An 11,875-nucleotide genomic window follows, 5' to 3' on the forward strand; every position below is an offset into this window, starting at 1 on the left:
GAAAACATGCATTAAATGTGTAATCACAGGATTTTTTACCTTAAAAGCAAATCATATTGAAATCAAGATATTGCTGAAGTGTAAACCTTTAATCTGGCCTTCACAAAGTAATTATATTTAAGTACAAATATAATTATTAAAAAATAACAAAAAAGTTCAATGAAATGCTGCTTCTTCTCAATTTAAATGACACAAATTTTTCTTTGAGTTCACTGTTTTATTTTTAACACAAACTTAATAGCTCAGCTCCATCAGAAGACTGATGTCATTCTACACTAGATTCATTTTGTTAAGAAAGCAGTTTACATCTTGAGAGTATAATACATACATGAAAAATCATGACCAGATCTCACAGAAAGATGAAACTGCATTTTGAAGATATTTTTGAAATAATGGTATAAAACTCAGTATGCAATTTTGGACTGTGCATGAACAGTATAGAACAGCTATGAGATTGGCTGCTATAATGAATGGGTATTATTTCTTAACCGTTTCAATTAAATCTGCATGAAAATTATTTTTATGCAAGGAATGTGTATTTATTATTACTTATATATATTATATATATATTATATATATACTTATATATACTATATATACTTATATATATTACTACTTATATATATGATGATCATTCAGCCTTTTATCTGCCATGAACATTTTTAGAACATTTTAAAAGATCAGATTTCTCTAAGATAATAATGCTTTAGAGGTAGCAAAGTACTGACATACAGAAATTTTGTTATACTAATAGTTGCCCAGAAAGATGACTACATGCTTTGGTAAAGATTCTCCTCATGCAACAACTGAAAAGACCCCAGGGAGAAGAGCCAGTATAGACAAATGCTGCCATAGATCTGTGAAAAGATGATTTCCAAATGGTGAATGCTTAGTAGCTGCTATGAAATATTACTGTCACCTCGAAAACTCAATTCTATGTTTGTGATATACTATAGAAAGTATGCGAAGACCTCAAATGCAACCTTAGGCTTTTGGTGCTGGAACCAGTGTAATTTTCTTCATCACCATTTTTGAATGCACCATTTATTGAGATACACTTAAAAAAAAAAAAAAAAAAAAAAGAAAAAAAAGAAAAAGAAAAAGAAAATAATATTCATTTCCTGAAAGTCAGAACACAGAAGAGGCATGTGCAAGTCAGATATACATGTCTAAAAAGAGCAAGATTTTTTTTCAGTAAATAGACAATAGTATTAGCTGAAAAATCGTTCCTTAACATTTGGATCTCATCTTGATTTAGTCTCTGCAGTGTGCTTTCCCTCATGTTAAATAATATAATGAAAGTAAGTACCATTTTTAAATATTCATCACCAAGAGTGGAAAACATTTCACACCGCACCATGGAAGTTCACTTGTTCACATATTTCTCAATGTAGCCACTTCTGTCAAATTTCTAATGGACTGATAGCAAATTTGAATAAAAGGAGATGGAGGACTACTGTAGAATATAACACAGGCTCTATTGCTTGTAATGATTGTATTCTTCCTTTAAGGCTTAATTTATTTTTGGTAGAAATAATTATGTGGAATCATTATGCCAATAGGTGCATGGTATTCAGTGTTTAATTTAGGAAGTAAAGGATATAATTCAATTGTTTCCTAGACCACCTCTAGTATTGAATAAAAACTTAAGTAGACAGTCATCAATATTGTATCTTTGTAATTTATTATTTAATTCAGATATCATAGTAAAAATAAAAATGGCTTAACTAGCCAAAATGCAGAAATAATCCAAGTGTAACAGAGAAGGCTGTATTACAATGGGCTGTAGCGACCATGCTCTGGTCAAGTTCGTGATCTCGAGAAACATGAGCCTAGCAAAGAGTGAAGCCAGGACCTTGAGCTTCAGGAAAGCAAATTTCAGACTGTTTAAGGAATTGCTTGATAAGATACCCAGGGAAGATACCCAGACAGATCCCTCTGTCTTTGCTTTCAGTCAGGCTTCCCACATTTGTTGCATCCCTGAACTTCTAAGCGAGGGTCTAATTTGAGACCAGTTTATAAGACTGAATGCGTACAAGTCCATGGGGCCAGACAATATGCATCCCAGGGTTCTGAAGGAACTGGCTGGGGGGGCTGCAATACTGCTCTCTGTCATATTTGAAAACTAATAGCTGTCAGGCAAAGTCCCCAGTGACTGTAAGAAGGGAAACTTCACTCCTATTTTTAAGAAAGGAAGAAAGGAAGACGTGGGAAACTACAGAATGATAAGTCTCACCTCTGTGCCTGGGAAGATCATGAATTGAATCCTCCTAGAAAATATATTAAGGCATATGCATGACGAAGAGGTGATCCGAGGCAGCCAACACAGCTTCACCAAGGGCAGATCATGCCTGGCCAGCCTGGTGACCTTCTATGATGGAATGATGACACTGGTTGACAAAGGAAGGGCAACTGATGTTGTTTACCTAAACTTGTGTGACATCTTTATCATGGTCCCACAACACACCCTTATCTCTAAATTGAAGAGGTGTGGATTTGAAGGCTGGACTATTTGTTGGATAGAGAATTCTTTGGATGGTTGTAGCCAGAGGTCAGCTGCTCTGTATTCAGGTGGAGGCCAGCGATGAGTGGTGTCCCTGACAGGTCTGTCTTTAACATGAGTATTTATGACATAGATGATGGGATTGAGTGCACTCTCAGCAAGTCTGCAGATCACTCTATGTTTAGTGGTACAGTTCACATCATAGAAGGAAGGACCTGGACAGGCTGAAGAAGTGGGCCCATGAGAACCTGATGAAGTTCGGCAAGTCCAAGTACGTAGTGTTGCACTTGGGTTAGCCAATCCTAGATGTGTCTACAGTCTGGGAGAAGAAATCAATGAGAGCAAGCCAATGGAGAAGGACCTGGCGGTTCTGATGGACAAAAAAGCTGGTGTCAACAGTTTACAGGCTGCTTCAGCCCAGTTCTGTGACTAATAGGGCTGGGGGACCCACATACCCACACCCTGGAAAAGGGGAAAGAGGAAAAGGGTAGGGAGTTAGGCCTAAAAACAAAACAGTAGGAGGAAAGCTAATTTACTAGAAAAGACATTGGAATGCAAGATAACACAATATAATACAATATAATTGCAATTGAAGCTAATATATCAAATAAAATGAGAGAGTGTCAAAAACCGAAGTCCTTATTCTAATATTGAAGGTGAGATGAGTACACATGCTGCTTGGATGAGCAGAAAGGGAAGAGAAGAGAAGAGAAGCACATCTCACGATCTGTGGACAGGTCCTCTGAACAGAAAATAGAAACAGATTCACAGAACTAGAGCATTAACTCTTTAACTCCCAGTGCACCACGTGATTTTATAATGTGTAATACCAGTAACAAAAATCATAAAACCATGACAGTTGAGCATGAGCCAGCAGTGTGCACTTGCAGCCCACAAGGCCAAGTCCTGAGCTTCATCAAAAAAGGGGTGGGCCACTTGGGAGGGCGGAGACATCAGTTTTCTAATGGCTTGGATAGCCGTTCAGGTTCCCTGAGAGAGGCCCTAGGACCTGGGGTTTTGCTTTCCTCAAGATTCTCGAGCTTTTGTTCTGGTCACCAGTTAACTAATTTCTCTAACCTATCTGTTGTCAATCCATCCATCAAATTTCGTGGAATACCCTTTTTCCAACCCAGAGTCCAAAGTCCATTACGTTTATGAAAGATATTCCGCCTACCGGTTTTTACTGGCAATGAGACCCTTCCAGACCCACTGAGCTTTGGGCTAGGTGGCCTGGGGGTCTGGCTGTTGCAAGCCTTACACTTCTTGGCTCGGATTTACTGGGAAAAGAAATCACTGTCCCATATTTTCTTCCATAGTTAATTAACTCTTGGGCTACCTCCCTCCACGTCCATACTTTGCATCCTGACTGCAGATGGTTGGGGGTTACAGTTTCTTTTAACACTGCCCGGGTTCTTTCGCCCTGTGACATAGTTTGTATCCTTGCTTGTAATTGTATGCCTATGGGTTTCAGTGATTCCAGAAGCCCTCTAATTAAAAGGGTCATTCTCTCAGGATCAACGGGCATCATCATGGGCGATTCATGATGCGGCTGCAGCTTTCTATCATACATCAATTGGAGACAAGCAGCCTTTTGAACGCTCTCTACTAATTGGTCAGTAGTTCCAGTAATGGCAAGAGGGTCTCCCCGTTCTAAAGGGTTGAGACCACCTGCCCAATAGGCAGCCCTTTGCGTTAATGACCAGGGAGCACGATTGTTACCAGTAGTTAAAAATACTCCTGGTCCCCAGTAACCTTCTGCTTCCTTTTCTGTTAACTGAATCTGGTCGCCACCAGTGAGACTCACCCTCCATACATATTCTGTTTCTGATTCCTTTGGAGAGCGGCTAAAGTCCCTTTTCAATTTTGCAAGCTCAGTGGCCGAGAAGGGAATTTCTTTAACATTCATTTGAGGATCTAGATCCTCGCTGTTATCGAAGGTATATTCTGTTTTTATCAAGGGACTCAATGGAGCTATTGGGATTTCTAATTTGTCTAGTCTTTTCTTAACAGTTCTTTGAAAGCCATCTGCAACAAGGCCGAATTATGTTTCTCTCTTTCTAATTGTTCCTCGAGATTAACTATTTGATTCTGCAGAGTTTTTACCAATTCTTGTGTAACTCTAACCGATTCCTGTAGGGCTTCTATGGTTTGGAGTTCTGCTGAATGCTTTTCATTTCGAAACTCCACGGCAGCTTTTAAAGCAGCCCCGAGTACGGCACAAAATAAACAACTTTTCTTTTCCAGCTTGTGTACGAGCCTCATTCTGTAAGACACTAATACGGTCTGAAACACTCTGCAAATTATGCCAATTTTGGTGTGCCCAGTCCACCCCTGACAAAGAGGGACGAGCACCTTGCTTTTCTAAAAAGTCAAATAACACATCTTCACTTTTCATACTGGCAATACTGTTACTCATTTCTTAATACAATGAAAGATCTATACTAAGGGAGGAGGAGGTACACGTATTCAAAAGCTCAGTTACTCTTTTCCACTCCTCCCAAGGAGATAGACCACACCTAAACAAATGCAAATGCTCCAATCACACCTCCCTTTTGTTGAGGGGAGCACACAAAGGCATTAGGAAATAAAACTTCTTGGAGAGGCACACACATTTAAGTCACAAAATATAACCAGAGAAGTCTTCCCGAGGAGGCACACACATATTAATCAAAATGCAAATATTCAAGTTTGGGAATATGGAGCGGTCTTCCTGGAGAAGGACTCACGTCTAAATTTTCAAAACTATCGCTCCTTGCAACTCCAGGAGGTGCACACAGAAAAAAAGTTTCAAACTATATCTGGAAGGACAACACTCTCACAGCGGGTATCCTGCCGACTACGCCAATAAAAATGTCTCGCTCCAATTTATAGGAGGGAGATGAGGTTCTTTTAATATCTGTATACCCGGCGTCAGATTAAGAAACAACGGTTCATATGTTGTTCATCCAGTTTATTACCAAACCTAATCAGGGAGACGGGGAAGGGAAGGAGGGCGATAGAAAAGATGGGAAAGAAGCAGGAGTTGCGTAAAGCGGGGATAGTCACCAGCAGGATCCAGCAGCGGTCCCGTTGCATGGCGTTTGAAGGTCCCAGGCAGACGCAGCAGGGGGATGGGGAGCAGCAGCGTGGCTGGCCTTGGGCAGCAGGCAGGTAGACAAAGAAGTCAAGGAGCCAATCCTTGAAGCTGCAGCAGTGCTCAGGCAGCAGGCACAGGAGAATTCGACAGCATGCAGGAGTCACCTCACGAGGAATCTGATCGTCAGGAGTGCCTCTTCAGGAGGAATCTGCTGCCAGAAATCCTCCGTTCTTCATGAGGAATCTGTTGTCAGAAACCTGTTCTTCATGAGGAGTCTGTTGTCAGAAAACCCATCCCCATGGTTTTCAGTTCCTCTTTTATCCTCCTTGTTCTCCTGCCTATGTGACAAGGATGGGCCTTGAGCAAGAGTCATTGAGTACCCCCTGAGATGGCCATCATCCTGTGATAAGTCCACACAAAGGAGCACTTCATGGCTATTTAGCTGCAGCTCATCTCGCTCTCATTGCCCCTGGCCTTGCCCATCTGCGTCCCCCAGACAAAGGATCTCACAACCTTTGCCCAGGACTTGCCTGGACTTGTTCATCTGTGTCCTTCAGACAAAGGATTTCACAATCCTTGCTTGGGACTTGAACAAGTCCATCTGTGTCCCCAGCAAGCTTTGAGACACAGAAGTTAACAGAATAATCTCTTACAGCCAGAAGGGAGAGGTGATTGCAAGGCCCCATCTGGTGTACTGCATGCCAGTCTGGGGTCCCCAGTACAAGAAGGATGTGGAGCTGTTGAAGTGGGTCCAGATGAAGACCATAAAGATAATCAAAAGCCTGGAGCTCCTCTCCTATGAAGAAAGGTTGAGGGAGTTAGGCCTGTTTTGCTAAGAGAAGAGAAAGCCCTGGAAAGACCACGTTGTGATTTTCCAGTACTTGAAGGGAACTTAGAAGCAGAAGGGGGAGAAAAAAGCCAAAATAATTATTAAAACATATTAGATTTTTAAAATATAAAATAAAATTTTGTGACTTAAGTAGAACTATCTATGAAATTAAGATAATTAATTGTATGTTTCTTTCTAATGTCTTTGGAAGATCATGCTTGCTTGCTATTTGTGTTGTCTCTTCAACATAGCACTGGTCTCTGGGCTGGAAAGTCAAATCTTTATGTTACAATAATTCTCACTACAGAATTTCTGTTTCATTTGTAAAAAGAAAAATATTCCTTATATTCCTTGCTACTTCACAGTGAAACTCTTCTCAATTTGAAATTTTCCCATGCTAAAATCCTTTTTTGCTGTGTCATCATTAACCATTAGTTAATGGCAACTTTTCCCTATCTTCCAGAAAGTAACGATCTTCAGAAATGAATTATCTACGTATACACAGATAGATATATAATGTATATTTTTTTCTATTGTTAAAATGCAGGCCTTTTAAAAGCTGAGTAGGAAAAGTAGAAGGGTGGTCTCTTCTTCCCTGGGGCAAAACTTAATGACACAGAGTCTGGTGGGAGCTGGATTTACAGCTTTGATTCTTGAAGCTATCACAGTAAGAAATGGTTTAATTAATAGGTGCATGAAGAACAGCATACCATATAGGACTGATATATCTGTTCTTAGCACTGAGGAAATTTAGGCAAATTTCAGAGTGCATTCTCATTTCACCTGCAATGAAATTTTAGAAGAATTATTCAGAATTTAGCCAAACCTAGTTTATTTTTTGGCAAAATTTTTTAGTCTCTTTCTTTAGTCATAAATATTTTTAGATTTAGTGTTACGTTTTTCTGCATTCAGTTTTTTTGTTGATACTGTGAATGCAAGATTTTTTTTTTTTCAGATTGTTTGGAAGTTATTTTTTTTTTTTAAGTTGGAGAAGAGTTAGAAGAAGATGAAAAGTAAATAAGAAAGGGTATTTAGTCTCCAATAGGGAGTATTAGGGACAAGATGAGTGCACAACAGTTTAAGAATTATTTATATTCTTGAAACTCAGTGTTATACAGTTGTGTTTTTTTTTGTTTTTGTTTTTGTTTTTTTTTGAGAAATCTGTGATTCTTTCAAGCCCTCAGAGCTTGATTCAAAGATGCCAATAATAAAGACTATAGAATATAGGAAAAGAAAAATGAAGTGTTTATCCTGCAGAGTCTCTTTATGTCACTTGCAATCTAACAGAGCTGTTCTACATAAAAAATGAATGTTGTTCAAACTTCAAAATATCTTTTTATTTTTTTCTCCTTAGACTTTTCTCTTTCCTCCCACATATTCTCCACCTAATGTGTCTGTCAGTCTGCTTCAGGCAGCCTTAAACCATAGGTCCCTTTTTTGAAACTGAACTCACAAATATGTAGTAGCATTTCATCCAGGCTACTAGGGGAGATTATACAGGCTACTAGGGGAGATTACAAGGAAGTTGCAAAGGTATGCAGGGAGGAAGCCCAGAAGGTGAAAGCCCATCTCGAACTTAGATTGGCCACTGCAGTAAAGCAGAATAAGAAATCCTTTTACAAATATATCAATGACAAGAGAAAACCCAAGGATAATCTCTGTCCTTTAATTGATGCGGCAGGGAATGTGACCACAGATGACAAGGAGAAGGCTGAGGTCCTCAACGCCTTCTTTACATCTGCCCTTAATAGTCAGACCAGCTATCTTCAGGGCACTTTGTGCCCTGATCTGGATATCTGGGCTGACATGCAGCATATCTCCCCGGAGATCGAGGTGGAGACAGTTAGAGAGCTCCTCCTCCATCTGGACAGTCACAAGTCCATGGGACCGGATGGGCTTCATCCTAGGGTGCTGAGGGAGTTGGCAGGGGTGATCGCTAAGCCGCTCTCGGCTATCTACCAGCGCTCCTGGTTGACTGGAGAGATTCCAGAGGATTGGAGGCTTGCTGATGTGACTCCCATCTACAAGAAGGGCCGTAAGGAGGATCCGGGGAACTACAGGCCTGTCAGCCTGACATCAGTGCCAGGGAAGGTCATGGAACAAATCCTCCTGGGAGAGATCACACAGCTTGTCCACGGGATCAGGCCCAGCCAGCATGGGTTCATGAAAGGCAGGTCGTGTTTGACCAACCTCATCTCCTTCTACGACTGGGTGACCAAACTGGTAGATGAGGGAAAGGCAGTTGATGTAGTCTACCTAGACTTCAGCAAAGCCTTTGACATGGTCTCACACAGTATCCTTCTGCGGAAACTGGCTGCCCATGGCTTGGACAGTTTACCCTCCGTTGGATAAGGAACTGGCTGGAGGGCCGTGCTCAACGGGTGGTGGTCAATGGAGTAAAGTCTAGCTGGAGACCTGTTACAAGTGGTGTCCCCCAGGGGTCGGTACTGGGGCCCATCCTGTTTAATATCTTCATTGATGACTTAGATGAAGGGATTGAGTGTACCCTGAGTAAGTTTGCAGATGACACCAAGTTGGGAGGTTGTGTTGATCTGCCTGAGGGCAGGGAGGCCCTGCAGAGGGATCTAGGTAAGCTGGATCGCTGGGCTGAGATGAATGGGATGAGGTTTAACAAGGCCAAGTGTCGGGTTCTGCACTTTGGCCACAACAACCCTAGGCAGCGTTACAGGCTTGGGGATGAGTGGTTGGATGATTGTGAAGAGGAAAGGGACCTTGGGGTGTTGGTTGATGCTCGGCTGAACATGAGCCGACAGTGTGCCCAAGTGGCCAAGAGGGCCAACGGCATCCTGGCCTGCATTAGAAATAGTGTGGCCAGCAGGAGCAGGGAGGTGATCATCCCTCTGTACTCAGCACTGGTGAGGCCGCACCTCGAGTATTGTGTTCAGTTTTGGGCCCCTCACTACAAGAAAGACATTGTGGCCCTGGAGCGTGTCCAGAGAAGGGCAACGAAACTGGTGAGGGGTCTGGAGCACAAGTCTTATGAGGAGAGGCTGAAGGAGCTGGGATTGTTCAGTCTGGAGAAGAGGAGGCTCAGGGGAGACCTCATTGCACTCTACAACTTCCTGAAGGGAGGTTGTTGTGCAAAAGGGTCTGGCCTCTTCTCCCAGGCAAATAGTAGGACCCGAGGAAATGGCAAGAAGTTATACCAGAGGAGGTTTAGGTTGGATATTAGGAGAAACTTTTTCTCTCAGAGTGTGGTCAGGCACTGGAATGGCTGCCCAGGGAGGTGGTGGAGTTGCCATCCCTGGCAGTGTTCAAGAGGCGCCTGGATGAGGAGCTACGAGAGATGGTTTAGTAGCTTGTGGCACTGATAGGAATGGGAGGGTGGTTGGACTGGATGATCTTGCAGGTCGTTTCCAACCTTGTGATTCTGTGATTCTTTGATTCTGTGATTTTAATGTGATGCTTCACACAATGTAAAAAAAAAAAAAAAAAAAAAAAAAAGTTTATAACTAGATCCTCCCTTGCAGAATGAAACTATAGGAAGGAAATAAGTTTCAGCAGTATGTAGGTGTTATTACAGTTCAGATGTATGTATTTCTGGCACTAAGATCTCTAATTCTTCCCAGTCGGTACAGTGTCAGAGGGCTTACTGTCTGTTATAATCTTCCCATAGCTTTTAGATCCACTATCCTCTCTATTTTACAGTTTGAAAATTCTCACATATAGCACTACAGTGGGAAAGTTTGTTGTACTTTTTAATTAGTCTTGCATCTCTTGTTTTTTCATTAACCATTTGGGAAAATGTACTGAAGACAAAAAAGAAAAAGAACTTCAGACTATATGAAATTTAAATAATGCTAGAATTTTGAAGAGATGGTTTGAATCATAAGGATAACACTGCTGAATGCATGCTTACATTGTGTTTTCTAAGGAGATTGATGCATGGTCATATCTACATTATGTGTTCATACAGTAAATAATCTTAAATTCCATCTGTTTCCAATGCTTATAATAAATTAAGATGGGTCACAACGTAGTAGGATATTTCATATAAATACATTGTATTGAATATTGTAGTTTAAAACCTACAGGTAGCCAAGCATTGCACAGCCACTGTCACTTCCCCTCCTGAACAGAACATGGAGAGAAAATATGATGAAAACACTCATACATAGAAATTGTGACTGGGAGATCATTAACCAGTTACTGTCACTTGCAAAACAGACTCAACTTGAGAGTATTAATATATTTTACTGCCTTTTGATATCAGACTGGAAGAGTGAGATCTAAAAGCAAATTTAAACCATTTTCTTCCCATCGACCCTCTTCTACCTCCTTCCCCTTAGCAAAGTAGGGGAGTGGGGAATGCAAGTTGTGGTCAGTCCATATTACTTAATTTTCTGCCACTCCTTCATCTTTACTCTCTTCCCCTGCTCTCCTGGGAGGCCATCCTTCATGAATTGATCCTGCATGGGCTTCCTACAGGCTGCAGCTCTTAAAGAACTGCTCCAACATGAGTCTGTAGCACAGGGTTCATCCTTCAGGAGTGAACTGTTTAACCACAGATGACTACTTGTACCAGATCGTCTGATCCAGAATGGTCTCCCCTCCACAAGCTGCACTTGAAAATCTGATCTGCATGGTATCCCATAGGCTGCAGCAGCACGACCTGCTTCACTATGGGCCTCTTCTGAACTATAGGGAGCCTCTGCTCTGTGCCTGAAGCACCTCCTGCCCTCATTCTGACCTGTGTGAATGTAGAGTTGTTTCTCTCTACATTTTCTTACTCTTCTCTCTCTGTTGCCATTGCACAGCATTTTTTCCTTTTCCTAAATCTGCTCTCCCAGAGGCACCTGTAGTGTCATCACTCATGCTCTGGTAGGAGCGGGTCCCTTCTGGAGCAGCTGGAGCTGGATCTGACCTGATGTGCGGCAGCTGCAACCCCCCACTACCAAATGCTTGCCATGTAAACTCAGTACACTAAATGACATTTTTGACCATATCCATTTTACTTTTTCAAAGCCTTTTTAATTTTAAATACTATTATGTGCTTTCCTGAATAACAGAACACATTATAGTACACTTCAATTTTATAAACCTACTAACCTACAGAAGTATTACGTTCATCATGTTTTGAACACTGTTCTTTTTTCAAGCTATTTATCTAAATATGTTTTCAATGTAAATTTTTACATTGTAGTGGCATTTAAAATTTGGGAGTAACTGCATAAACAGTTGAATACTCACTTTGTATTCAATAACATATTCTGCCATTATTACAGGCGCAGATAAGATCAATGGCAGTGAGTAGTTTCTTAGTACTATGGGGAATTATGTTACAGTATGCAAAGTGCTAATTTCCTAACATTGTAATTAAAGTTTCTGAGTGACAAACTTTCAAAATTAGATGCAAGTCTCCAGTGTTTAAGAATGTCTGAATCATTTGCCACCATGCTTGAGTACCTTTTGTCCTCAAAGTATTCACAAAACTGACTTGGGGTAG

The 11,875-nt window shown here is 41.1% G+C and overlaps 1 protein-coding gene across 1 annotated transcript; it reads right to left on the minus strand.

Annotated features, from left to right (window-relative positions):
- Positions 1–3,555: 3,555 nt before the first annotated feature.
- Positions 3,556–4,898, minus strand: LOC125701500 (uncharacterized). The gene is given in 4 exon segments (XM_048963637.1): positions 3,556–3,743; positions 3,746–4,510; positions 4,513–4,723; positions 4,725–4,898. Coding segments are annotated over 4 exon segments (1,338 nt in total).
- Positions 4,899–11,875: the final 6,977 nt, after the last annotated feature.

Source organism: Lagopus muta, chromosome 1, assembly GCF_023343835.1.
Source record: "Lagopus muta isolate bLagMut1 chromosome 1, bLagMut1 primary, whole genome shotgun sequence".
Taxonomy (NCBI): domain Eukaryota; kingdom Metazoa; phylum Chordata; class Aves; order Galliformes; family Phasianidae; genus Lagopus; species Lagopus muta.